Here is a 27,729-nt window from a genome sequence, read left to right on the forward strand (position 1 = left end):
TTTTTTACGGTGTGTATTTACATGTGTTTGCATGCACTTTTTATTTATTATCTTGTTTTTACATGTGTTTGCCCTGTCCTGCCTGATGTTATACCTGTATTTTGTGTTCTACCTGTCAAAGCACTTTGTGAATTGTTGTTCTTAAAGGTGCTATACCAATAAAGTTATTATTATTACTAAATATGTACATTACATTTAGACTTAAAGAAGCTGTACTACTTTTAACAAATTTTCCCTTGTTCCGTCTAAAACAGCCTCCACTAATCACCTCTTACTGTGTTTTTTTTTTCACAAATTCTGGAGGGAGATAGTTGTCAAGGTAGTCAAACACATGGGATGTAAACTTCAGGTGTAAGTCTGCCATTTCTACTTTGCATTTCAGGTGGCTTTCTCCTCCCTTCCTGGTACCTACGCTTTACGGTTTTCAAAATCCCCTTTGCTACAGGAAACAACAACTGCCTTCAAGCAGCAACCTACACCCTGAATATGGCAAGTTTTGCTAAAGATATGGAAACAGCAGGTTTGTTTCATTCCCTGTGTGCAAATGCTACACCAAAACAGTTCCTGGCACTATTTTGCCTGGGCTCCATCACTGCAGCCAGAGCTTAGCACTGCTCAAGGCAACTATGATTGGTTGAAATGAATACAAACAAACCAGTGTTTTTTCCTATAGCAGAATAATCATCAGGTGCAGTCAGATTATTCCAAATATACACATTATACACAAAAACAGCACCTTCAAATGGCATTATTGAAAACTTTTGGCCTATATGGAGGTAACCCACGACCACAGACAGAGCAAAATGACACGTTCTTCACCTTATAACTGCAGCATCACAGAATTAAAAATAAATGATCCAAGCTGACCGAGAGAGCAAATGTCACGCAGAAAGGACAAAAACATTCTACCTTGCAACTTACAGAACTCAGAGAAAACAAACACAGAGATTAATCCAACACCCTGTTCATTCCCACAGTACTTAGCTTGCAGTCGCTGTAAAACCTCAACCACAGCAGTGGAACACAACCCTCTTAAACCGTTTGACGTACCTTAAGGCCATAGAGCAGGGGCTGGAACTGGAAAGAGACAGGAGGGCCCACAAATTCACTGCACAAGAATCTGAAAGAGAGTGCAAAGAAAGTAGAACATTGACATGAAAACAGAGAAACAAACTACCACTACCAGTCAGCAGAGCTAAGTACAAATTATATTCATAAACATTACCCTCTGGACCTCTAGCAGATTCTGAGCTTTTTTTTTTTTTTTCTTTGCGCCCGTCATATTTTACTCACTGTGATTTATTTTTTTTTTTACTGCACCTCTACGCAACAGCACTGTCATGACTAGAAATGCAGAGAACTTAAAAGAGAACTTGTAAAAGAAGTATTTTTATAAGTATTTATTATTATTATTATTTATTATACAAAAATGAAAAAAACCTGGAATCAGTATGTGCAATATTTTTCCAAGTGCCCACAGAAAAACAAAATGGAAATTCTACATAGATATTTTATTGCTTACATTTTTTTCAGCCTCTACAAACTAGCAACAAGCTTTTTTTATTTTTTTTTTAACACAACTACCTACATCAACTCTTGGAAGATATTCTATTATGTTGTATCTTCCAACAACTTGCTTTGCTTCTCTGTATACTCTTTTTTTAACCATGCTGTATTTATTTCACTGATCATGAATGTTTTATTTTCCTCTCAGTCCCTCTCATTTGTTTCCAGTCTTGTCTCCTATATGCTCTGTGTAAACACAGCCTGCAGTTAAGCCGAATAGTCGCTAAATGTTTTGTCATGTTACTGTCACAGCTGAATCTATCATAGGTTCTCGTTGTGCTCAGGGGTACAGAATTTGCTGTTGTTTTTTGCTTTGCAGCTGACAGGTGATTGCTAGTGGACAATTCAGGCTCTGATACCAAGGTAACCATGTTGTTTAGTTTCTACCCCCCAAGTAAATATGTGCAGCCTGCACTTCAAGTTGCCATGGTGATGGCGGCGCGCATAGACGCAGCGGCCCCTTCAGGAGACAACGAAAGTGACCGTTTTGAGTGTCTTGCCTATTCCAGGCGGTCATTCCGCAACACTTGGGCCAGGAGACTTTGCTGGGCATCTGGACAGTGAACGGCGCTGGAATCGCAGCGATCGGTTGTGATTTGGACATACTACACCAACACAGAGTCCTATCGGAGACAACGCCAGCAATTTATCCAGAGAGAAGGAAGCGCAAATGGTGCGGACGTAAATAAAGGAGGAGGAAGAGAGCCGGGGTCCATGCTAGGCTAAAGGCTAACCTCTCCAGACTAGGGCTGGACCCGAATAGCCGACAAGCCGAATATTCGTTTGCTGTGCAGGAATTGGGATATCAGAGTTGATCTCCAAATACCCCCGCCGGCGCCGCCACAGAAACAGAGCAATCACCGCTAACCCAAACACAGAAACTGGTCTTAGTAGCCATATGCGGCCTGTGCGTCACGCCCACTCCAGCCCGTCGGAGCCTGAGCTCACCATATGTGCTGTGCATGGACACAGTGTGGTGCCTATCCCAGACGTGCATTCCGCAAAACTTACTAACTAAATGATCCTGAAGAAACACTCTCTCATCTTGCCTGTACTACTGTGTATGTACAGCAAAATTACAATAAACTTGATTTGATTTTGAGGAGTCACGCACGTTTAGTTTCTTTTAGTTCACAAATACACACCATAGCAGACATTAGTAAACTGATAATGAAAAGTAAAATAATATTCTGACAGCTGTGGTAAAGCTCATGGCTCAAAATAGTAAAGGCTGCTGTGTGAAAAGTTGCTCAACTGTACAAACATGACTTTGTGTGACAGCTCATCTGTCTGAAGTCAACAAAAATACATACTATTAATGGCCTTTACATCCTGTCCAGTCTAAATAGCTAGCGAAACCACACAATGAACTTTCAATTTGCCAATGATTTCACAAACATAAACCCAGACATGACGTTTTAAATTTTGGATCTTAGTGAGTTGTACAATGTGGGGTTTGTTGGAAACCACAAAGATCAACTGCTTCCCCATTTTGATGTGACTAAAGGGGGTAAAGCCATAAGCGTTTGGGTAATTCAGCAATGGTGTCATATGTCAATTAACAGTATCCTTTGCTCGCTATGGTTTTCGCCTCAATCGTATCACATTAAAATTGAGATTAGTTTGACTCTGTATCCAGCCATGGTTAATTTGCTTCTCATTACTACATGTGGGCGACTTTTATAGACATTTCATGGTGTCTAATTGTCACATAGCTGTGCACACACCTTATTTTTTAAGCTTTATAAACTGATACTATAAATTATAAACTGATACACTTTGTTCAGTTTTATTTAGCTACAACACAGAACAACATCCTAGACAGCAACAGCACGGTGAAGGCAGAGCGCCGTTGGGCAATCCAGTCTTGGTCACGGCAAAGTGATAGGTCAGCCTACTGTTGGCGTCAGCCTGGTCTGCTCTGTATTGGGACAGGATTAAAACCTCTTCCTGAGCAGAGTAATAATCTGAAGATTACCCACTCCATCCAAGAGGCAGTTACATAAGTGTTCAGAGCCTCCCAAACTCCACTTTCCTTCCATCATTGTTGTCGCTAAAAATGTCTCCTTTTACAATCAAGTAATCTCATATCCAGTCATACATGCATTGTTATTGTCTGATTTAGAGCATCGTGTAACATATTTTGTTTTAAATTAACAAAAGGTTGGTATGCATAATTCAGTGAAATCAGACTGACATAAACAGAAAGAGTAAGTGCAGAAGGCTAGAAACTTCTGTTATCAAACTCTAGTCAAACAAAGGAAGGAAGATGAAGCCACTTAGTCACACAGCAGCCAGACAGAGAAGTTGAGGTGTGAGAACTTCCACCCTCAACACTGTGGACAGATGGTGAGAACAGGTCAGCGGAGATAGCAAGTCAAAACACAACAAAAACCTTGACAGTCCAAAAGTCATGTCACAGCAACATACCATTGCACATACCTTATCCCACCCACCTCAAAAAAAGCTAAAAAAAAAACTCAAGCGCCATCGTTCACTTCTCACGGTGAAAAACCTGTGAATAATACATCTGACTTCCTGTTCCAACTCAGCGACTCCAAAACACACACAAAAAAATGTGACCACAGAAAAAGGGTAAGCCAAACTCTGCGCACGTCCTGAATACTGTAGCGAGAATCAAGCCACAGACTAAGCTCCTGCTCTATATATAAGCACTGAAACACATGCATTTCTCTTGGTAAAACACATCATATCTCAACGCAACTTACAAATTCTTCGAATGAAACTGTGCAGCTCCTAATATGTGTAGGTTTAAAAAGTTTACACATTGCACATTTTGATGTCACTGCAACTTGTGAGAAGAGCTAAAGGTCAGCTAAGCTGAACTGATCTGATCAATGGTTAACTTGACTTCATCTGCTAATATTGCTCTGCAATTGCAAGATGTCACAAATAGAAGGGTAAAAGCTCATCGAGAAAATAGAACATAGCCCTGACAAAGACAAGATTGTCCTGACTTACACTGCTGCATGCCCTTCTCCTTTCTGCCACATATCAACTTTCAGCCTGCAACTATTCTGTACAGTTTCCTTCAAGTTGATCATATCAAGGAATGACAGCTGCACAACCAACATCAACATTTTGAAAACAATTTAACTGAAGAATCTCTAATGCAGCACCCTTTTTAGACTTGCCTTAAAAGTATTTAGGCCAGCTCATGGTCACAAACAGGCAGTGTGCAACAGTAAATTGGACAAAGGAGGAAAAGCCTATATCTGGCTCCCTCCAACACTAAATGACAGGCCTGGCCTGTTGTAATCACTACCTCTTAAACAGAAACATGACTGGTTTCTTCCGACTGGGAAGGGAAGTGCATCAACAAACACCTTTTTGCATGTTTCAACAGATATTCCTCTTATCTTTATCTCGCACTGAATGACATATATAGGCAGAAAATATGTGGCATTAATGTAGCGTCAATAGACGCTAAACATGACCAAAACACAAGCAACTCAGCTGAGGCCGTCTTGAGGGCAAAGACAGGGTGGTTTCTTTGGCGAAGGCAGACCCAAACATCAATTATGCTCCAAACCCTCTTTCCCAAAGCCAAGGATAATCTCGCTCAGCAGGGCTCAATTATAGGTTATTTCTAGCTAGACTCAGTCCTCATTGTGCACTACATTATGCCATGTCTTCCAATGCAATCAATGAAAAAAATGCCTAACTCAGTAACGTAATATTGTTCATTAATCTACATTGCATTAGAAAGAGGAAGAGACTTTTGGAAGTTAACTTTATGAAGGTCATAGAGATAGTGACCAACTGCTAATTAAAAAAAAACAAAAAAAACTGCACAACTATATACCAAAATAAACAGCTACCCATTACAAATCAACCTAATATATTTTTATGTTTGTTTTATCACCAATTATAGCACAAGTTTAAAACTTTCAATGTTTTGCTGGCTGATGAATATTCTTATATTGACTGTTGTGTGTTTAACACACTGCAACAAATGCTTTTCATTTTTCATTTCATTTCATGAAAAGCATTTGTTGCAGTGTGTTAATTTCCTACCAACAGAATGACAGAGCATAGCCGTTCAACACGAAGTGTTCAGGAAACAAATTTTGCAGAGGGTGTAATGCTCAGTCCAGGACAACGTAACCACAAAAATGTGTGTTGACATACATATTGGGGATAATATTTAACTGAATAGCAAGGTTTTCAGCTAAATTCATACACAAATGCTCAGAGTATTTATTCAGTGGCCCAGTTAATGATTTAGCAAAGTGCAACTGCAAACACACAGACACCTGGATCCAACTGGTCAGTCTACTTTTAAGAGGTCATCTGTTGTAATCTGCAAAAAAAAATGACACCTTACACAATGACATGCAGATGCCACAAGTTTTGGAGAGGTTATATCAGGATTTTGTGTGTGAGCTGCTTATATAGAACTAGATGACCTGCTGAGAGGTCATGGGGCATTGGAGCAGGCGCCTAATAAGGAATTCAATGAGCCAAGATGCGTGTGAAGTTTTAAGCCTGTATCCAGATGACCACATAACAGTCATTAGGAAGGACGGTAGAGAGCAGAAATAGGGAAAAAAAACGTTTCAAATAACAACATGAAGTGGATGTGGAAAAAAAGCTGCTAATATACAAATACTATAGCACTTAAAAAACTGTATAGGAATTGATTACTGCTTCAGAGTTCAAAATTCACACACCAAAAAGACCAACTTTTTAGATCAACAGAACAATCAATTTTTGACAGTTACAATAAAATGTAGTAAACTGAGTAATGGCTGTCATAAGTACATCATATTTTTTCATCACCACTGAAATGCTGAGTTAACAGTTAATCCTTGCAAAGGGCAGCTTAGTGAGAGGCCACTGTAGGGGCATTTTACAGAGCTTGGTTTTTCATCCACATACTCTTCAATGCCATTAATGTCTTACCAGATTAAAGCAAATACACTAATTCAGTGGAATTATGCCCCAGATAATCACAGATAGATGTCTATCTGCAATCTAGGGGGATTCCCTGTAGTTGGTGCGTGTAAAAGAGAATAGCCTACACATCTGTACTGCCATCAGAGGCTTAAGCTGGCAGGGATGAGGGGGTGGTCAGCTAGTTGCAAAGACCAACAGTCTAAAAGGCCAGTGTTAGTACAGCACTGCAAAGTCTTACGGATAAAATGCTGAAGCAACGTCACTTCATAGCAAGTTCACATTAGCATCATTGTAGCACCTAAAAGACAGCACACTGCAGCAAAAGCAAACACAGTTAGCTGAGACATTACATTTCAAAACTACTCTTTATGCCGTAGTCTAACTTTTACATGGAAATATGCAAAACAACATTCCTATTACTCAGAGCATCGTCCACCCCCATGTAGGCTCACAAATGAACACAAACTAGCTTTTCTTCTGTCACTGTACTTTCCTCTGAAATAGTTTGGCCATCTCCACCTCCAGCCACACAGCAGATTGACCAGATTCCTCTATGTCTGTCTCCAAGTGCCACTGCTTGGGTCTCTACAGAAAGTGAACAAATGCTTCATTGTACGTCTGATGCACTCTGAACAGGGAGAATGAAGTCCTCACAGGAATGTTAGATGCAAAGCTGACAAGTCTTCTCACTGTTATGCCAATGCAGATGAACCACCACGCAGGGCCATGTTTCAGTTTAGTCTCTTCAAACACACCATGATCATTTAAAGAGTGACCTCTCTCAAATAAAAACAATGTCTAAGACATAACCAAAAATAATGCATCTTTACTTTGCTCGTTTATATCCTACATAAACCAAGTGGCTGGGGAAAAATAACACTGGGTTAACTGTGTGTGTGTGTGGTTATTTTGATCACTGCAGGCTGGCCCAGGCAATAAATCAACAGCAATATGTACCAACGATAGACACTTCATCAAATAAAATGTTCACTTAAATGCTTCAGATGCAAACCGCAATCTATGTGCATAAGGAAATTGCAAAGTTCAATTGCATAAATACACTCTTGTCCTTGGATCATAAACAGCCTATCACAACCCTTGATAACAGAGGCGGTTCACCCTCTGTCACTTTCCTCATGAAGGTCTCCTGAGGTACACTACTCTGCTGCCACCTGGGTGTCCTAATGTCTTCATCTGCACCTACAGACCTTCCCCTGCTGGAGGTTGTGGTCGATAAGGACAAGTGCTTGCCCTTGTGAGAAGGGATTTGGAGTCAAAACACACACAACCCTTTGTTTCCACTATCTCCATGTAAGCAACATGCTTCCAGTGGCCAGCACCAAGGCCTGATGGGCATGACATTGAGGTCCCCATCCGGTGATACCAGGTTCAGGCCAGTCACTCAGAACCTTAACCTAAGGTGCAGTGCAACTGCTTCTTTCTGATCACCTTGTGTGAGTCTCCAGATTTTACTTGCTTTCTTTATTTAATCTGTACCAAAGGAAGGGTATTCCTTTCTCCTTATTTATTTATTTTTATTTGTGTGTAAATGGCTGTTCTGGTTTTACAGGTGTGTTAACATATCACTACCAGTGTAGCTTGGTAAATAGGCTTAAATTGTTAATTCAAAGTAAAGTGGTTAAATCTTTTTCCCCCTGGTCCTTATCAAAAATAGGTAATAACATTTTGCCAGTAATTATCGACAACGACTGAAAAAAAACATCTGAATCGTGATCAACTTTTCAGCTATATCGAACAGCACTGATTGCAGGTAAACATATCAAATAAGTTTGTCAACAATATTGTTGTCTAATACGAAACATAGTCATTACCACGACAAAACTATAAGTACAACTAGAAGTGATTACGTTAACACATGCTCATGTATGATAGAATAAGCTTCATGGTAGCATTTAGTTAGCAACTAGCCAGGTGTTAATACTGTATCGAGGAAACTGCTAATGTTGAGCAGCAGGCTAGCTAGCAGCAGCAACTTAGCTGACCAGCCAGTTGTCAACTATAAGTTAACGTTCACCGTGCTAATATTGTAGCAGCCCGGCTAGCTACCTAGCAGCGATAAAACTAATGACACCAAGAATCTGGTCTGTGCTAACGGTTTAACTTGCAAGGTAGGCAGGCGATTAACTCACACTAGCAGTGCAGCCAAACTCCTTCTTTAGCATGCTACGACAGTCAGTTTTGGTACCACAGTTGGAAAGCTAACCTCAACGACAAAGTTAATAACGGAACTTGGTGTAAGCCGACGTTAACTACACTAGATAGCAGCCACCGTGCCCTCATTTACTTCACTATTCGTAAAGCTGACGTTACTCACAACTTTTGTGTCTTCTCCCTTTAGTTGAGCTAGGTGGCTAGCTTGCAGACGTTCTTTTCATTTGCCGAACAAGCTTCAACGTCCTGGCCCTCCTCCATTGGAAGGATTTGCGTAGTGGTGTGATTTTTTTTTTTCTCGGTCTGTTTCGGCGTTGGAAGAGGGCCACTGTCAGAGCGGACGGCAGCCTGTTTGTCCCGCCCCCTTTACTGTCATTGGCTGTAATGGTTTCCGCCTACATAGATTAGCGCTTTCTTATTGCATGAAATTGGTGGCAATCTTGAAAAAACGACCTGTTGATTGGATGACGTCTTTTAGGGGCGGGTGATATTCACATGCGTCTGCTTTTTATTTTGACAGGCGTACACCGACATCTGCACGGATAGGCGGGTATATCAGGTATTTTGCGAAGCACTTAAAAGAATTACAGTTGAAGTGCTAAAAAGTGGTGATAAACCATGCTCTTAAATTCATAATCACAGTTTAGAGCTAACAGGAACACATTCCAGCCCCATATAGATGTGGAAGCTCTATAACTAGTTAATAATGCACTATTATGTCATTGCAATTTGATTAATGTTGATACCTGTAACTCATCCTATGAAGCATCGCCATCATTTACATTAAATATGATTACAACAGTTCATCATTAATCATTAAACATCTGTTTAAATAGTTTTAAAATGTTCATAAAATGATCTTATATCTGCTTCCAACTTTATTATAGAGTCTTATTTACAATGCACTAAATGTTTTGTTGTAAAGGTTAAAGTGTGGCCAAACTTATAGATACAAGACAATTATGTTTTATCTGTCATCACTGGATGACAATGCACTTGCCTCAGCTGGAGGTCGGCTGATAGCTATGCTAATAACTTTGGCTTGCCATCAGAAGCTGAATTTCAATCATTTTTATTCTAATTTGTATTGCTCAGCTTGAACAATTGGAAAATAAAATTGACTTTGAATCTCACAATTTGAATTTGAATTTCTCAACCTGAATAACTGCAATAAAAATTTCAATATAATAAACTGAAACTATATTTTAATAAACTTGAGACCAAATGTAATCATTTGAAACTAAATTCAGTTGCTCTGAAATTGCATTTAATTCTCACTGAAAATTCTCTCAACTTGAGTGAGCCGATATACAGCACTTGAACCTTTTCAGACAATTAGCAGCTGCAGTATATAAACACGAGCATGCGTCTTCTCCTCCTTGTCTTGTTTCTGCCAATTTTTCTTCTTATATTTCTGAGTCGAAACATGGTGGTTTATGTGCATATTAATAAAGGATTTTTATGTTTAAAATCAGACCCTAACCCTAACCCAAGATCTTCTCTTCATAAAAACTGGGACAGTCATTTTTTTCACCACTACTTGTCCTTTGGTCCTGTCCTTGAAATGCACCAGAGTTTGTGTTCTCTTATTTTTGCCCATCCAGCAAAGTTTGTTGTGTGTTATGTTCTTTAAATGGTATTTTCAGTGAACACTGGCACGATATATATTGCACATAGGTTCACAATATCAATTTTACTTTGTTGGCCTCAATAGTTCTGATGTTGTCAAAGTTTAGCCAGACTACAATACTGAGATTGACAATGTTCAAGATCATATTAGTTTAAATATAGACTGTGATAAAATCTCAGTTCCAGCATAATCGGTTGTCTCTGCTGCATTCAGCTATCATACTGTAATATTAGAGAAGGTAGAAAAGTGGCACAGTCCTACATCTGATCAGCTGAAACTCGGTTGTTTCTGCTGTTGGTTGTATATGGAAAATGCTAAAGCCGTTCTACTCATGATGTATGATATGACTGGAAATTGATTTAAATTTAAGGGAATATTTTGATTTAAATTTAAGGGAATATTTTTTCTGCTTGGTGCTGATACAGCTAAAAACCACTCTCCTGCCCATCCTGTTATTGAAAGGACAGTTCCTCCCCCTGGTGGAAATTTAGTGAACAGAAGAAAAAATACTTCAGACAAATTACAATATATTCAGGGTTTATAGCATTTAAGAAATAGGCATTTTGAAAGTGACAGATAGACGCTGGCAGCTGATCCTTCGGTGTTTCCCACGAGTCTGAAAATTGAGAGGGAATTTCATGAACATTCAGGCTATTTTAACATGTGTGTGGCACTGAAAAGCGACATCCATACATACTGTAGCATGTATCACATTTAATTGGCATTTCTTCATGTTTGCAAGAAGTTTTGGCGCTAATTGGTTTAAAATGGCACCAGATCTGCGCATGCTGTATGTTTTCACAGCGCTGTTTGTGTATGATCTGTTTACCTCTGCCTTTAAACTTGTTTTTCAGGTGCTGCTTGAGCTTTTTTCTTACATTCTTCACACATATGATGGCAGCCTCTGTAGAGATAACACTGTGGTAAGTGGCACACAAAGGTAAAAGAAATGCATCATGCAAAGAGTGGGGAAAAAAACAGGTCATAGAAAGAAAAATGACATGCTGCATTTTTAAATATATTATTTTATTGTTGTTGACCAGATGAGGAGCAGCACAACAATATTTTCCTTCTTAGATTGGCTTGTAGTGTAACACTGGTGGTCAAGAGAAGTAGCAAATCCATGAATAAGAATAATCTTTTGACAGTTTATCATTTTTCTTTGGTAAATATAACAAAAAGTGATTTTTGATTAAGTTTAGCTTTATGTTAAGGTCTGAACTTAAGACTCTTCTGATAACTGACCCTGCTCCTAACAGAATCTGTGCACATTAGCAATCAGCATGATAAAAGCATAGATCACATATTATCATGTAATATAAACATACTTTTATATTTTTCCTACCTGCGTCCAGGACCAAAACGATCTCCCATAGACCAGGGGCCAAATCCCGGTCCATCCTGAATGCCGAGCTCCTTAAACTTGCTTCGGCAAGTTCCAACATAGGATGCTTTCCCCACTGCATAACCCAAGATCCCCGCAGCTGAAGAAAGGCAGTCCCAGTCAGAGACTCATGAATGCATAGACACTTAGAAACTGAAGTCCATTACACTGTACCTGCTAGTTTTGGAATGGGACCAAGAACCTTTGATGTTTTCCAAACACCTGTGTGGAAAGTTTTATTAGCATACATCAAATGTGATACCTACAGAAAGAACTGCTTCCCCTGTGTCATTATGATATGATGGAAGAATGGAGTTTAAATGTCAGTGCTTTACCTTTGTAGATGAGACCCCCAGTGACAGCCATGCTACCCAGGGAGAGGGGAAGAGCTAAATATAGAAATAAAACAAACTGGAGTTGTATCACTTCCATACAGTGACAGACATGTGGAGACATATTTCAGTGAAATCACAATAAAGTAAGGTTCTCTGTGCTACTTTCTGTCAAAAGAGGAAAACACGAAATAGGGAAAAGAAGATTTATTGTTCACTTTTTACTTTGAGTGCTAAAATTTTAAGTCCCTGCTAAATGAATGCTAAAGATGTACCATGCACTTCCTGTAATCTATACTTTGAGTTCTGACTGAACTTTGACCTGTGAAGTAGTGAGACTGAATATGTCTGCTGAATTCGAGGGAAAGGATGAACACAGGAAGTACTGATTGCTGCCTTTTCGTGTTTACATAGCTGCCCGATGAGAGAACATGAGCAGCAGCTGCATGGCTGGCAGTGAATGGAAGCACCAAGCAGGAGGTTCAAGGCAATAAAATGTTGTCACATAAAACAGATTTTCAGTTTGTGAACTCTTAATGTCAGCTGATCAGCCGAGCCACCCACTGCTCACCTCCTCTAGCCACAGTACTTTCTGTTGTGTGCGCCGTACACAGCAGCTTCTTTCACTTTGGCTGTAGTGGCTCTTTTCTGACAGTTGTGTTAGAACTTTGTGGGTGTGCATAACTCAAACATCCTAAATCTCTTGTTTGCTTTGTTACACTTGTTTGGGCAGGTTCTTTTCCTTTTAGGTTTGGGCTATAGGTTTAATCTTGAGGTCACCTCAGGACACTCCCAGCCAATCCCAACCCAACCTAAGGTCAGTCACACCTGTCGGGTTGTAAAAGTTCACTGATTCACTACAAACATGAAAAGAAACAAGCATAAATAAATATGCGGCAAGCATGATCGAGATAGTAAAGCAATTGTAAAGTGTCAGTAATAGTGACTGCTCTGTGCACATATGGGAGTGTTTTCGAGATTCCACAGAAAAGAATGTAAACACAGCATTAAGTGAACAGCAGATTGATAGATGAATCCTACTCTACTGCTTCTATTCCAAAAGACCTCCATAACAAAGAACACACTCATGTCAGACTGACAGATTTGGTGGCCTCCCAAGCTGCTACAAAATCAAAGAGAAGTATAAGGGTGTCCTACCTCTTTGCCAGAAGCTTTCCTCCTGGCATTCTCTCCAAACCTTTCTCAAATCGTCTCTGTGGATGTGATTATCACTGAAAGGGCACTGTAAGTCACAGAGGACAGAGAAGGTGTCATGTCGAAACCCACACAGTTCAGTGCAAATCATCTGTTTCCTCTACCTGCCATTCCCTATTTCCTGGAGCTGCACGAGTAGCAGCAGCTGCCCCGTCCTCCACCTTCACTGTCGTAGCTTGTTCACTTGGTTCAGAACTCATGATGCAGGTGATTGCAGCAGTTGTTTATGAAGTTGTGCTGATATTTTGTCTCTCACGGTGCCTCAAATCCTACTCTCTGTAACGCCTCCTCCCTGGACTACGACTTTGACTCCACCCTCCTTTAAAAAAAAAAAATTTTTGATGCCCTGTCCATTTGGAGCTGTTTCAACCTGAAATAAGCACAGAACTGGATAACAATCATCTATTAAGATTAGAATTGCGCAGGAAAAAATATATCTGCATAATGCATATTTTAAAAACTGTCACATCATTGTAGAGCACAGTGTTCCAGTTTAGATCGACCTCTGTACACAATTTACACCTTCAAGTTTGACACACCTTTATTTAGAGTGCTTTCATATGGTTGTTTAGCAGAAATAAGTGCGGGCAACGATAAAATATTACTGACATGTGCGAAAGCTTACATCAAATAGAAGCAATCAATCAGTTTTTCTGGTTAAAATAGCTTCACAATAGGTAGTTTGCATGCTTTGGGGAGGGCTGAGCAAACAAAGTACAACTGAATGTTAAAACTTATTTATGCATGACACGTATGCATATAGGCCGACTGCATTCATTGAACAGAAAGTTCATCAATTTTGCCTAAAATCCTACATAGTTATTTTACTAATGCAGAAATATTCTCTAATCTCACATGAATCTAACTTTGCTGACAACATTTTAAACAATACATGAAAATATATTAGAACCACTGAATCTTTGTAACTTGCCTCATTAGGCAGGGAAGACAGAGTACTGTCTTACTTAAACAGAAAAACCCTCTTTCCATCCAAAGGTCAAGGACTGGTTCTCTTTATAGGTCACTGTTTTATGGCTATTATAAGTTAAGTCAAAGAGTGCTTTATTACCACTAATAAAAGTGCAGTGATTTCAGGACCACTGCGTCCCTAATACTGGCACAGATTCACCAACTTTACTAAAATAAACCCTTGAACAGAATTACCAAGGCTGCTACAATTAAGGAACAAGGTCTCATTTAACTGTACAGCAAAATGCATTAACGTGACAATTGATCTGTTTATTTCACTACCAAGTATGAACTAAATAACATATATTTCCAAACGACTCTAACAGCAATAATTCCAAGAATTGTCACATACAGAAAAACTAGTGTCAAAAGTCAGCCATTCTGAAGCAGTGACACTGTTCAAGAGGAAAACAGAGATTTGTACAGCATCAGTATGCTGCTATTTCAAGGTATAACTGCTCAGCCATGGTGTTGACTGCTTATTTCATTCATTAAATGTCTTCTGGCATACAAACAGCACCATATGGACATGTTAATGAGCTAAAAACTTGGATTTCCTTGGAGGGAGTCTTTAACCCTATTCAGGACTTTTGGGGTCTTTGGACCCCAGGCCATTTGGTTTAGGGGACAGGTATTGTTTTTTATTTTTGAAGTTTTTAAAAAAATATATATAAAATGACAGATATTTGTGATGCATTTGGAACCAAAAATACATCAACTTATCAGAAAATGTATCTAACATAGTTTAAAAGTCTATAATGAATACCGACAAATATTTTGCACATATTCTTTCTTGGGGTCCAATGGACTCTGAAAGACCTTCTACGTATGGCAACATGAAAGTCCTGAAAAGGGTTAAAGTTTCAAAGTTTACCTGTCAGGGGTTTTAATGCTGTGGCTAACGGTGTGTATAAAATAGAACACAACAAAATCAGGACAGTTGTTTTAATGATTTTAAATTATTGCAATACAAGTAATAAAATTGGGAGGCTTCATGTTGATATCCATTTGCTTAAATATTTACCAGTTAATAGTGGTTTTCAAAAAAAAAAAAGTATAATTATATATAAATATATATATGTCATTTTTCAAAATGAGGTTTTTCCTCCTACTCTGGGGCAGAAATATCTACTTGAGTTGCGCTTTCATACTTCAAAACTTCTACACTAGGTTTTGGAAGGTTTTTAATGAAAGGTTTGTTCTTATATTTAGTCACAGCCTGATTTACAGACCATTTTATTCATAAAAACTTGTCAAAAATATATCACTTTTTGGCTTTTGACTGTATTTATTGTATGATTTTTAAAGTAATCAAAAGAGAGATTAAAAATCTTCCCTGTAAAAACGTTTGGCTTTAATATATATTAACAAAACTGGCTTCATCCAGTGCACAGACTCATGTTATTGAAATGAATGCAAATTAGAGACTTTTAAAGATATGCAATGCCTCATTTGCACATTAAGGTTAATACTCTAATGTAATTATAATGCAAATGTACTCCAATTATTTAAATATTAACCTTAAGACTTTACAATATTACTTATTACAAATTAATCTGACATTAATGTTAAGGTTAAGAAATTACAGTATTAATCACTGTAACAAATTACCTGACTTTAAAAAAAAAAAAAAAACAACTACAGAACTATGGATGGCAAAGTCAATGTTTAAGTCAGTTCTTACTGCAAAATTCATCATATTTCATCAAATCATGGTCTTCTTGTATGTAAAATCTTAACTACCAATTAAAACTGCCACATAAATGTAGTTAAGTCAAATCCAATGTCAAGGAAAGTACCTCAAAATTGTACTTGAGTAGAGAAGCTGAGTAAATGTACTTATCTGCTGAGCAGCATTGACATCACAAAAGCAAACAGTAGGTCTGCTGGTGCAGGCACCAACAAGTACAGTTGAAATAGTAATACAGCTGGAAGTCAGGACACAGACAGGAGTCATTGCAGTGGTCAACTCAGCAGGCAGCTCCACTTTGAAGGTAAAAATGAATTTACAATGAATTGTGGTACCTATGGGTGCTGGTGATTTTACTGGACTGGTTAGCTTGTCTCCACTCAGCCACGTATCCAGTGCAGTTGACTAGCTAACCACTTACACTGAGTCCCATGAATCACTTCATATTAGGAAAAAACAACAACTTTAGGGCCAACACTGTAGCTGCATTTGTATCCGTTTGATTTGTGTGATAACTAGCATTACCAGTCACCTGACAAAAAGGGCTCACGGTTGCCAAACTTGCCGGGTAACTCAGTAATTATGTGGGACACGACTTTTACGAATATCCCGGACTTCTTCCGACCTCTACCGACTGGACAGAGGAGATAAACACTGTGGACTTCAGTTGGCTAAACGAACCGTAGCTCTTACCGGTAAACGCACCGCCACCTACCTCCCACTGCCTGCGTTGACATTAAACGCACCCAAACATCGATTACGCTGGGCGGTTAACTTATAACTAAGCCGACCAATCAGATTTCATCGTGGGCTGGTTTCAGGCTTGCACGAGGAAATTCTGGTGATTGACGTGCTGATAGCGCGGCCTGTTTGGGAACTCTGACCAATCACATTCGGGAATAGGCGGGGCCTATTTCTATTTCCGCCTTCTCTTGACATGACATTTCAAAAAGCTAATCGAAAGCAAGCAAAGGCGGAGACAAACCAATTTGAGGCCCAATCATCTTCCGCGGGCGTGGTTAACGTTGACAAGGCCCGCCTATTGGCCGGTCTGCGGACTTCCCACAGACAGTTGTATGTTTCATAAAAATGCACTCTGATGCGGCAAGTAAGTAGTAACGTTACTGAGGCTTTTCTGCATCTAATTGCGACCTTTCACTGATGCTGTAACATGTGTCGGGAAGAAGCAAAGAGAGGCGTTGTGTTTCTACGTCTACTTTTGTGCCGTGGTTCTGTGGGATTTGATGGATTCCGTGCTTTTTGCTGGTCTCTTTGTATTTGGCAGTGCTGTCTTGGGCGACAACAAAGGAAGGATAGCTAGTGTAATTTCAGTTGTTTTGCACATGTAGGAGCTCACTATTGACACGGCAGTTTTTCTGAAGTTAATATTTCGTGTTGTGTTTGCAGTGCTCGGTTAAATGCCGCCGACGTTACTTAAATTCAGATGGTTTTCGATGGTAATCCGGCGCGTTGTGGTCTTTATGTTCATGGTTACTGCTGGTTTGGGGCGCGTTACGGCTCAAACTTGGGATCAACGTGATTTCACTGTAAATCGGTCAATTTTCTGGTCAACTGCGGACTGTTACAGAGAATGAAAATTGTGACGCAGTTGTGTAAAACATCTTTCATTGCCTGCCGCAGCAGTGCTGTCGGGTTTTGCGGCACCTACATGAACTGCTGCAAAACGTCTGCGCAACGCGCTTGCACCAACAGGCATTTAATGTTTATTTTTTTAAAACAACGTAAAATGCATTCAATCAGTTGGGGTAAATGTTGGGGGGTAGAGGGGTCTGAAAGAAATAGTTATTCGTTAAGGTTATGGGAATTGTAGTTTAGTATCCCACACTGAGCTGGGCTTTTAACGGCCTCGTTAGAGGAAATGGACTACAACGCCCATACGCCCAACTCTCTAGATACTTTGTAAACTCTGTGCAAGTTGCGCGTCTGCACTGCTATTTTAGGTATGCAGCTAATGCTATCTGCTCGGCTGTGTGTGTTGGTTTGTCTGGTTTTGGCCTCTAGAAATAAATTAAAAGCATCGGTATTCGGTGACAGCTTGTGAACGGGAATGCAAAGAGGTCGTTTGGCAACAAGGTAGCATACATGATCGAGTATTTTTCGAGTTTCCACGTCTTTCGAGGAATGCAGTGAGCAATGAGTGTCACTCCCTCATCTGTGTGGGATATTTTCTGAAACCCTTGAACTAGAAAACAGGCGAAAGTAATGTGTGCTCCATGGAGCCCATGTATGTTGATTACTGAGTTTATATCCGAGGTTGTGGTTGCTGGTGCCGTGATCATGTCACCTTCTCGTACCCTTGTGCTTTTACCAGACATGATTAAGAGCAGAGGCTTGTGTACGGTGCTTTAGTCTACATTTTTTGATGTCATCTTCAATTATTATTTTTTTTTGTGGATGTAGATTTTCAGCTGAATTCCCACTTGACTACACTGGCCAGCATCCATAAGATCCACCACACCTTGCACAGGCTGGTAAATACATATTAGCTGTGTGTGTGTGTGCTTTTTGTTTTTGTGTGTATGTGTGAATGTGCACTGTACACTTGTGTCTCTCTCACAAGCATGTTTTTTTGACAGAACTTGACAGAAGACGTTGGACAGGATAGCCATCCCTCAGGTAACACTGCAGCAGGTCCTTTGTGATTTTAATAGTCAGTACAATCACCACTAGGGGATTTGCTATTTTTCTGAGCGATATAGCAAGTTTGAATCAAGATTCAACTGAATAATCACTGTGTAATAGTTATCAAACACGTTATGGGCATTACCACATAAGAAACCATCAAAGATGTTACTGATACACAACAGTTTAACTTTGTAAAAACCATTAACGAAAACAATTTAAACCCTGCATCAGATATGCTGTAAAGTGTGGGAGGTGTAGCTACTAAATAATGAGACTGGGCTTATGTCAGTTGAACTACATCATACATGAATGAACCACATTGATTAATAGGTAAGCATAAAAACAACCCCTTAAAGTTGCATTCTGCTCAAATTAAATACAATCTAAATACAGCATTAGTTTTATGATTTGATAGCCACACCTCCATAAAACCTCAGTTATAGCCTTTGCAAATAGTTTCAAATTATGATCTAAAATCTGTTAATCCTTCAGTCTTATAAACTGCAGTCATTATCCAAACAGTCATGCATTGACACACAGCTTTCTAATTTAGACTGCACTATGTATTTCTTACAAGCAACACCCTTTCATTCTGCCTTCCACTTCTTTCCCAAGCTTGCTGCTCCAGAGCCATGCCTCCTAGGAAAAAGAGGAGACCCTCTGCCGGAGACGACATGTCGGCCAAGAAAAGTCGCCAGGACAGGTGGGAGATCACAACGTTAAAGATTCAATGAATATAGTTTTGAATTTATGCAAGAGCACTTGATTATTGTGCTTCATGAAAGATAAATGTGTGCACAAAGCTGCTGTTGTGCTATGTGGAAATATAACAGGAAAATCACATTATCTACTTTTTCAATCAGTGTAATCACCAATACTGTCTTTCCACTTGCAGTGTTTACAGAAAACATGAAACGTCACAAATCCGTGAAGAAGAGACATTTTCTAGTAAAAGATGCTTGGAGTGGTTCTATGAATATGCAGGTGAGGTGCCATCACGCATTCTTGTTTTTTTGTTTTTTGTTTTTCTCCATTTAGCCAATGATCAGCGCTGCATTTCTTTAGCTCCACATGTGAAATTGATGTTATATGTGCCTTCACACTTGTTCGTCTAAAATAGGCTGTGACGATGTGGTGGGTCCAGAGGGCATGGAGAAGTTCTGTGAGGACATTGGAGTGGAGCCAGAGAATGTAAGCACATTGTTTTCATATTTCAACAAGTCTTGCAGTTTTGTAACATCTGTATGACTTCAGTTTGCTCGCTTTTACCATTTTGTCATAATTCTAATAATTTTGATACATCCTTTGGCTGTGGTGACATGTGATCAGCATTTACCATATTTCTTGATGTTTTATGAAATCTAGTGCTAATTAATGTAATCCAGAGTTTTTCCTGGCTCCGAATGAGCCTTTGGGGAAGTGACTACACACAACACTAAGCATGCATAGAGTGAAGGCCATTACCGCATTACCCTATTCGCTGGAAATCTATGGATTTTAATGTTACTTCTGAACAGGTGATAAAGAAAATCATTTATTGTGCTTCAGAAAATTAGACCTCATTTAGCAAAACTGATTAAAACATTTATCTCTTATTTTTCTTTTCAATTCAAATCATTTTGGCACTGGTGATTTTCTTTTTAGCAGCTTAGAACCTCTTTATGGAGGTGCAAAACATTCCTCTATGCAGGTAAAACCCTGTAACCCTTTAAGGTCTCTGTTTATTTACAGTTGATCTGTGGCTCAATGATTATAGAGGTCAGTTGTTCTCTGTTACTGTCTGATATGTAATAGACTTGTCAGGTCACTTTAATTGACGCATGTTCTAATTAAAGAGCCCATATTATGAAAATTTACAGGTCTACAATTTTACTTTTGGGCTGCACTATAGTATGTTTATATGTTTCATTTCTCAAAAAACACATCTTTTTCCCCATACTGTACATTGTTGCGGCACTTTTCTTCAGCCTCTGTCTGAAACACTCTGTTTTTAGCTTCTGTCTCCTTAAGGCCCCTTAGGAAAAAAGCCTAGTTTGCTCTGACTGGTTGGCTGGTCTGACGAACAGGGGGCAAAGTTAGTTACGTACTGCCTGCAGCCTCAGATCAAGAAGTGTAGGAACGTAGCACCAGCAGAAGTAGCTTTGGTAAGGTAAAAATGGGGGGTTTTGAGGACCAGACTAATTGCTGGGCAGGTGTTATACAGATGTGTTGCACAGTGACGTAAATACGTAGCTAAAGAAAACCCTGGACTCTAAACAAGGCATTTCAGGCAGGAAAGGAGAAGTGCTGTCTATGGGAAATAATAACTCTTCAGCTTTGTAAGTTTGTAGACCTTGTACGTGCACAAAAACAGTGTATAAGACATGCAAGGAAAGAGAAGAACCTAAAAAGCATATAATAGGCTCCTTAAGAAAATCTGCTGCATTCATTTTTTTTTTGTCTGTGCCCAGGTGGTGATGCTGGTTCTTGCTTGGAAGCTGGATGCCCAGAGTATGGGATATTTCACTCTTCAGGAATGGCTGAGAGGCATGGGCTCACTGCAGTACGTCAGTTACTTATTTTCTCTTCTTCTTTTTGTTAAGATCAATTATTATCTTGCTCCGTTTTCTCCGTCTCGGGTCATGTTTTCCGACTATGTCCTTCATTCTCAGTATAGCACGCTGTGAAAATGTGGAGCATTGCTAAGGCACTTTTCTACTCTCGTCAGGTGCGATTCCACAGAGAGGTTGAGGAACTCGCTCGACTACCTGAGATCTGTCCTAAACGACAGCACCAGTTTTAAGCTCATTTATAGATATGCCTTTGATTTTGCTCGGGTGAGTCATGCCATTGTCTTTTCTACAGGGAAGCACAATCACATACACACAGCGTTGTGAGATCATTTTTAATTCATTTCAACTAAACAGACAAGTCCCCGAATGAAACAGTTGTAGCCAACCTTGATGCTTTGAGTATCACTTTCCAGTTTGACTTGGAGCATGAGAGCAGGTGTTTGGCCTATTTAAATATCCCAGTTTAGGTGTTGTATAGACAGTGGATCCAGATTTAAGGCAAGCAACTCACAGTGATGCAGTGAATTAAAGTACAAATTCTCTTGATGCAGGGATCATGAATTCAGAGATACAGAATTTGCAGGGGATACGTCGTCCCAAATGTTTAGAACATGTGCTTTTACACCCTGTAATAAAACATTAAAGAAGCACTAAAACTAAAATAGACAGAAACAATCCCTCAGACAGGGACGAGTAACTTTTCTTCAACACTGGGTTGTTTTTATTTTCAGAATGAATTATGAGCTTAAACAGCCACAGTCTCTATTGGGGAGATTGTAATTAGATGCATAGACATTCTATTATATTTTGGAATGTCGCCTGGTGCCGGAATTTTGTGTTTTTTATTATGTGAATAAAGACACTCCCACCATAAATTGATTCAGAAAAGGCACAAATCGATGCATAAATATTCACTAGAGAGCAGAGAGTGATGTGTTTTACACTCAAAATTGCCTTGATGAGGACCCTCGGTTCCTCCGCTTAATGTGGCCCCCCAGCTCCCCCCAAATAATAAAATTAATTCTACACCCACGGATAACAATATGTTTTATTAACAGTAAAAGCTGCGGAGGCAGGAATTCACCCCGTTTTGCTCACCGAGCTAACGTTTGCCGATAATGATGTAACTAGACTGCTTTGTTTAAACTGTGGTCAACATTTTGCATTGATTTCATGAAGTCTTGGGTGTTTTGTTTGGACAGGAAAAGGATCAGAGGAGTTTGGACTTGAACACAGCCAAGTGTATGTTGGGGCTTCTTCTGGGAAAGACGTGGCCTCTGTTTCCTGTGTTTAATCAGTTTCTAGAGGTAAGAATTCAGCAATATTTTAGCATAACACAGATACAGTACCTGCATAAAAGATCACTTAAAGTCCAGTTTGACCAAGGTTCGACCTGTTGTACCTAAAAGCACGTGGTGTAGAATTAATCCAAGTATTTGTTTGTTATTCCTCAGCAATCCAAGTACAAAGTCATCAACAAAGACCAATGGTGCAATGTTTTAGAGTTCAGCAGGACAATCAACCTGGACCTCAGTAACTACGATGAGGACGGTGCCTGTGAGTGAACACCTAACAGCTTTAACAAGAGTTCTGCAAATACGTTTATGAATCTGTTGTAATCTCCGTCTCATCCTTTTTTTTTCAGGGCCAGTTTTGTTGGACGAATTTGTGGAATGGTACAAGGAAAGACAGATGTCATAGCTGCAGAGCAAAATGGAAAATGGGGGAAAAAAATACAACTGTGACAACAACGACTCTGAGAAATCGACAACCAATAAGTAAAACAATACAAAAAGCAGTGACAGTGGGTGCTTCCTGGGAAAGGAGGGGTTCGGGCTGCGGGTGGGCTTGGGTGGGGGCGCTGGGTTTTGCAAGACTGGGTGCATGCTGCCCAGAGCGCGGAGGCGGAGGGGCTGTCATAGCGGAGTTATGTTCCCTACCGAAGTTGCATAGTGGGCAAGCTTGCAGCAATCCCCAGTGGCATTGCTCTCTCTCACTGTGACATGTCATATTGCTGTCTGTGTTAGGATAACATGGTATCATACGTGGATGATGGAAGCAGAATGGTGTTGTGTGAGAGAACCACTCCTCACCCCTTGTCTTCAGCACAGAGAAACCAACAGAAGTGATCATTCATGCTTTGTGTCTGAGTCTTAAACAGGGTCACTTTGACCTGGGCACATTTAAGTATTATGTATCTGTGCAATGAACTTGAACTTGAGCTTTTCTGGACAGATGGCACTATTACATACTAACTATTGTTTGTCATATTTTGAGTTTGATAGGAGTACTTCAAGAAGCACACTGTGTCAAATGGTTGATTGCAGGATTCTGATGCCTGTGCTGTTTACTATTGATTTGTGCCAGTTATTTCTTTTCCCTCCAGTTTTTGTCCCCTATTGCTATTTTGCTCTAGCTAGTGCTAACTGTTCGCTAACCCCCTGCAAAGGCTTCAGACCTCATAACACCAAACAAATCAGCATTGCTGCTTACTAACTCTTATTACAGTACAGCGGTGAGCCACTAGTGCTCTGATCAGCATTTATTGGTCTGTAGACCAATTTATGTATCTACGTTGTGTAGGTAAGAGTATTGTTGTGCCTCAAAACATGGAAGTCACTTTGTGTGTCCGACACACATACCAACAAAACCCAAATGTACATACACGTGTGAGAATACATACAAAACACACGCACATGCACACACAGACACACTGAGTGGTCAGGGATTATTTCAGGATGAATTCAGACTGTTTGGGCTGTGTTATAAGTTGACATAGAGCTAGCTGGTGTCCATTTTGTCTTGATATGTGGCATCTGTTTGTCTTCCTTAGTCCACTGATAGTTTCAGGTCTCCTCTTACCAGTAGCATCTCTCCCAACACTGACAGTGTTAATATAACTGCAGTGGAAGACCAGTGACCCTCTCAGGACGAGGTCCGATAGGCTTGAGTAGTAAGTTAGGTTTGCTGAAAGCATTGCTTCGTACCACCCATAGGATGTAATCAAAACAGTGGACACTGACAGTTTGGAACTGTGTGATGATGCTATGCTGTTCTTTTCGCCTAGTATAATGTTCTTGTAACACATGTATAAATTTTTGTCTTTGGCTGTGATGTGATGCTGAATTGTCAGAAGATTTAATATTTGCATGCATGCTCCAACAAGAGCCTTTTGTGAATGGATGAGATTTTTTGAAAACATTTTTCAAACATGTTTTTGTTTTGTACAGGAATTTGTGCAAGTGTTTTGTGCTTAATTTGATATACACAATCATGTTATTTTAATCCTGATGAAAAAAACATGATTGTGTCTATTAAGACCTGGAACACACCTGTAACCTCACGGTGGAACGGGAGTTCCCTCCTGCATTTACCCCATCTCACACACACACTCACACATGCTGTAAAGCTCTGACAAGCTGCATCCACTATATGAGATCTCATTTTATTTATTGGAATTACATACAGTAACTTGTTTTGCAACTTTTGCACCACAATGTCATGATACACACCAAATACACATCAAAATTGGTTATTAAGTCACAAGCTTTCATTGAAATCCACTGCAGCTGAAAACTGTATGAAAACCTCTACTGTCATTACAACACATCAATCATCAGCATAAACTCTAAGATTGAAGTAGTTGTTGGGTTGCTTACCAAATACTGTGTAGAGATCAATGTTTTAGTATTCTCCCATGACAATGCAGGAGGATGAACAGCCTTGTCCCAACTGTATATATGTATGTAAACTATGTAAGTGTCTATATGTCTGTTTTCACTATAACCTATGTCTATATACATAAATAAAAGGGTTTATTAACTTACTGGCTTATATTTGCACTCTTTAGAAAAATCAATACCTTCACCATTTGTCATCACTTTTCTTATTTCTACAAATGAATATTCTGTGCTATATTAAGACACTTTTATGAAGGTCCTGTGTAATCATAATTTATGATCATTAAGTATCTCACTAAATATATATATATATTTTTACAGGAAAACATCTTTGTGATGGATGATTTTTCAAAGTGATTTACAAAAGAAGATGAATATATATATGAAAGATAAACACGGTGCTCTCAAATGTGCTCTTCAGCACTTCCACACAAAAAATTATTACAGTTTACATTTCATTTCAAGCTTGGTACTCGTGAAATAGAATATAATCCACAACATTTGAGTCATTCACTTTTCAATTTAAGGTCAAACAATAAAGATAATCACTTGCTTGTAAATGTTTAAGATGCATTTTAGTTGTACTAAACATGACTGATCGTGTTTAAGTAGTCAAAATTGGGTGAATCTGAGTCTTCGGATGACGTGTCAGATCCCTTTGAGATTTTTTGCTCATAGGATACATTCCCCTCCCACACTTGTTTCTTACTGCTCTGTGGAGATTTCCATGTAAGCCCTGCTGCCTCATATGACGGTGGTGGTGTTGCTGGAATAACAGGTTGTGATGGTCCTCTAACATTGTGACTCCTGTAGTGGGAAACACTATACGACAAATCTGTAGTTCTTCTCTCAATGATTGAGGCAGAGGAAAGATGTAATTGTGTTAGAGGCTGGTTGGACAGAGCTTTGACATCTGCCTCAGACCTGTGATAATCAAAGCTGGTGTCAATTTGTTGACCTTTGTCATCAAATAAAGGGTACGCTCCTCTATTTAGGTCTTCTGCTTCCCACTTTTGTCTCTCCATAGCCATGGTTTTTAGGGCACTAAGACCTTTGTTTTCCCTCTTGTCCTCAGCCCTTGAAGTCTCATATGTGTTGCTTGGTAGGTTCATGAGCCTGTGAAGAGCACCCCTGGATGTAGGAGAAGCAGGACTGGCACTAAGAGATGAGTATTTATGCGTTATGGTGACATCTGATTTCCCACTGTCTTGCTTGATTTTAATGCCACTTGTACTGTGGGGAAGGTAGGCTGGAGGAAGATTTGGCTCTGCAGCTGAAGCTGGCTGTGTTGAAAAATCATTCAGATTTGGAGAGGAGATAGAAGTGTCAGACAGGTGATGACCAACGTCGGTCCACATTAACTCAGATGGAAGGTCTAAATCTGTTTTGCGTGGAGACTGTTGGATCTTACTCTTTACCACTTCATCAAAGCTCATACTGGGAGCACTTCTTGGGGAGGTAGATGCATTTGTATGGCCTACAGTTTGACTCCTGCCACTGGGGGATAAAGAGTCGCCAGGAAGTGATGAAGTTTTGATAATTACACGCTTGTAAGTGATTGCAGAATCACTGTCTGTCATGTTTGATGCATATCTGCTTTGTTCACTGTATTCTTGCATCTCTTTTTCACTTTCACTGCTGGAAGATGAGGAACTACTTGGTTCTGGTGATGGTGCCTTGATATTCAGACGCCTTTTAATGCTTGAGATGCCAAGGCTCAGGGCAGGAGCTTTGTCGTCGACTAGCTCCCCCTCGCTGTCGCTGCTGGAGGAGGAATCAGGTTGTTGCTGTAAAGTTGTAGCAGGAGCCTTTTCACTACTCCAGATATCCACATACTTTTTATTGTCTGGAGCACCAAAATCAATCAACATCGTATCTGACTGATCCTTCAGTGTGGAAGAAGTCTTCACTAGTTTGTTGTCATGAATCACAGATGAACCTGTGCGTGGGATTTCTTGTATCCCGAAATCCCTTCTCTGAAGTCTTGTTCTGTGGATTGGACTGCCGGGTCCACTTTCACTGCTGTAAGAGGGGGAGTCAGGTGGAGGTGATGAGGACAGACTAAGTAATTTCTGTCTCTGTGAATTGCTATCAAGGCGTTTTCTGGAGCGGGAGTAGCTAAGATTCATTGTGGCCCATTGTGACTGAAGTTCAGGGTTTATCTCTGGTGTTTTGGAGATGTCATTTGTTGGTTTGTTTTTCACATCATCTGAAACAACTGTATAATTTTGTAATTTGATACTAGGCTCTGTTTTTGGACTGTGAAAAATGGTTCTCGATGGAGTTTTTGGAAAGTCTATTAAATCTTTTCCTGAGATCTTTGATGTGCCAGATACTCCTTTTCCCACTGTACCTTTGTGGTCTCTATTCTCATCTTCACTTTCACTTGTGGAAGAGTTTGATTTAGACTTTTGAGATCCCAAAAACCCACTGTTGAGACCCAGATCTGGTTGTGTTGGTAAGGCTTTGATGTCCAAATGCCTTCTATGAAGAGTATTTCCAAAACCCACAGTAGGTCTCTGTGTTTCTGGATCATGACTTACTGTTGGAGATTGCTTAAACTGGAGCCCTGCAATGTCAAATTTTCCAGGCATCTGCTTCTCAGTGTGGCGTGTTGTTTCATCCTCACTGTCACTGCTAGAAGATGAATCAGAAACTGCTGATGGAGCCTTGACATCTTGATGTGTGTTAATACTTGTAGTATGCTCAAGAGAAATGGCTCGCCATCGAGTTGCTGGCTCATGACTTAGTGTTTGAGATGCTTCATTTGGAAGCTGTGTCACATATACATCCCGTTGCTTATTTGTGTGTGTTGTAGTTTCATCTTCACTGTCACTACTAGAGGATGAATCAGAAGGTACTGTTGGTGCTTTGATATCTGGACGCCTCTTGATGAATGTAGTATGTCCAAGATCAAGAGCAGGCCTCTGTGTTCCTGGCTCACGACTCACTGTTTGAGATGCTTTAATTGAA

At 39.7% G+C, this 27,729-nt stretch overlaps 3 protein-coding genes across 5 annotated transcripts in view; 1 reads left to right on the plus strand and 2 right to left on the minus strand.

The window, feature by feature from the left end:
• fryl (furry homolog, like) overlaps positions 1 to 8,933 on the minus strand; it is a 77,024-nt gene extending 68,091 nt beyond the window's left edge. Inside the window, exons 1-2 of one of the 2 annotated variants that reach the window (XM_008299152.1) lie at positions 8,822 to 8,933; positions 1,051 to 1,120 (exon numbers count right to left, since the gene is read on the minus strand). The gene's annotated coding sequence lies outside the window, so the exon portion shown is untranslated. Of the gene's footprint in view, positions 1 to 1,050; positions 1,121 to 4,008; positions 4,029 to 8,821 lie in introns of those variants that run through there. The other variant, XM_008299160.1, reaches the window with a different exon arrangement.
• A 1,875-nt stretch (positions 8,934 to 10,808) lies between these two features.
• Positions 10,809 to 13,513, minus strand: ociad2 (OCIA domain containing 2). Its single transcript, XM_008299195.1, has 7 exons — positions 13,324 to 13,513; positions 13,163 to 13,247; positions 12,008 to 12,061; positions 11,847 to 11,894; positions 11,634 to 11,772; positions 11,118 to 11,192; positions 10,809 to 10,904 (listed from the first exon to the last, which is right to left on the minus strand). Exons 1-6 carry the CDS (start codon positions 13,417 to 13,419, stop codon positions 11,126 to 11,128), a joined length of 489 nt encoding a protein of 162 aa, XP_008297417.1. The 5' UTR covers positions 13,420 to 13,513; the 3' UTR covers positions 10,809 to 10,904; positions 11,118 to 11,125.
• A 3,405-nt stretch (positions 13,514 to 16,918) lies between these two features.
• On the plus strand, positions 16,919 to 24,902 carry dcun1d4 (DCN1, defective in cullin neddylation 1, domain containing 4 (S. cerevisiae)). Of its 2 annotated transcripts, none has more exons than XM_008299215.1 (11): positions 16,919 to 16,986; positions 18,300 to 18,370; positions 18,476 to 18,515; positions 19,140 to 19,227; positions 19,420 to 19,508; positions 19,645 to 19,715; positions 20,975 to 21,066; positions 21,232 to 21,340; positions 22,279 to 22,383; positions 22,531 to 22,633; positions 22,722 to 24,902. In XM_008299215.1, the coding sequence occupies exons 1-11, from the start codon at positions 16,968 to 16,970 to the stop codon at positions 22,775 to 22,777; spliced, it is 843 nt and encodes a 280-aa protein (XP_008297437.1). In that variant the 5' UTR covers positions 16,919 to 16,967; the 3' UTR covers positions 22,778 to 24,902. The 2 variants fall into 2 exon arrangements, with proteins under 2 accessions (XP_008297437.1, XP_008297429.1); XM_008299207.1 differs by lacking the exon at positions 16,919 to 16,986 and adding an exon at positions 17,142 to 17,972.
• The last annotated feature ends 2,827 nt before the right edge of the window (positions 24,903 to 27,729 follow it).

Source organism: Stegastes partitus, unplaced genomic scaffold, assembly GCF_000690725.1.
Source record: "Stegastes partitus isolate 25-593 unplaced genomic scaffold, Stegastes_partitus-1.0.2 Scaffold30, whole genome shotgun sequence".
NCBI lineage: Eukaryota > Metazoa > Chordata > Actinopteri > Pomacentridae > Stegastes > Stegastes partitus.

Bases quoted from the DNA above. Each gene is read 5' to 3' on its own strand.
- ociad2 (XM_008299195.1), bottom strand. From the start codon at position 13,419: ATGAGTTCTGAACCAAGTGAACAAGCTACGACAGTGAAGGTGGAGGAC. The intron at 12,062-13,162 runs GTAGGACACCCT...TTCTATATTTAG, and splicing joins GGAAAGCTTCTGGCAAAGAG to CTCTTCCCCTCTCCCTGGGT. The intron at 11,193-11,633 runs GTAGGAAAAATA...TTATCTCTACAG, and splicing joins CGTTTTGGTCCTGGACGCAG to AGGCTGCCATCATATGTGTG.
- dcun1d4 (XM_008299215.1), top strand. The intron at 22,384-22,530 runs GTAAGAATTCAG...GTTATTCCTCAG, and splicing joins TGTTTAATCAGTTTCTAGAG to CAATCCAAGTACAAAGTCAT. The intron at 22,634-22,721 runs GTGAGTGAACAC...TTTTTTTTTCAG, and splicing joins CTACGATGAGGACGGTGCCT to GGCCAGTTTTGTTGGACGAA.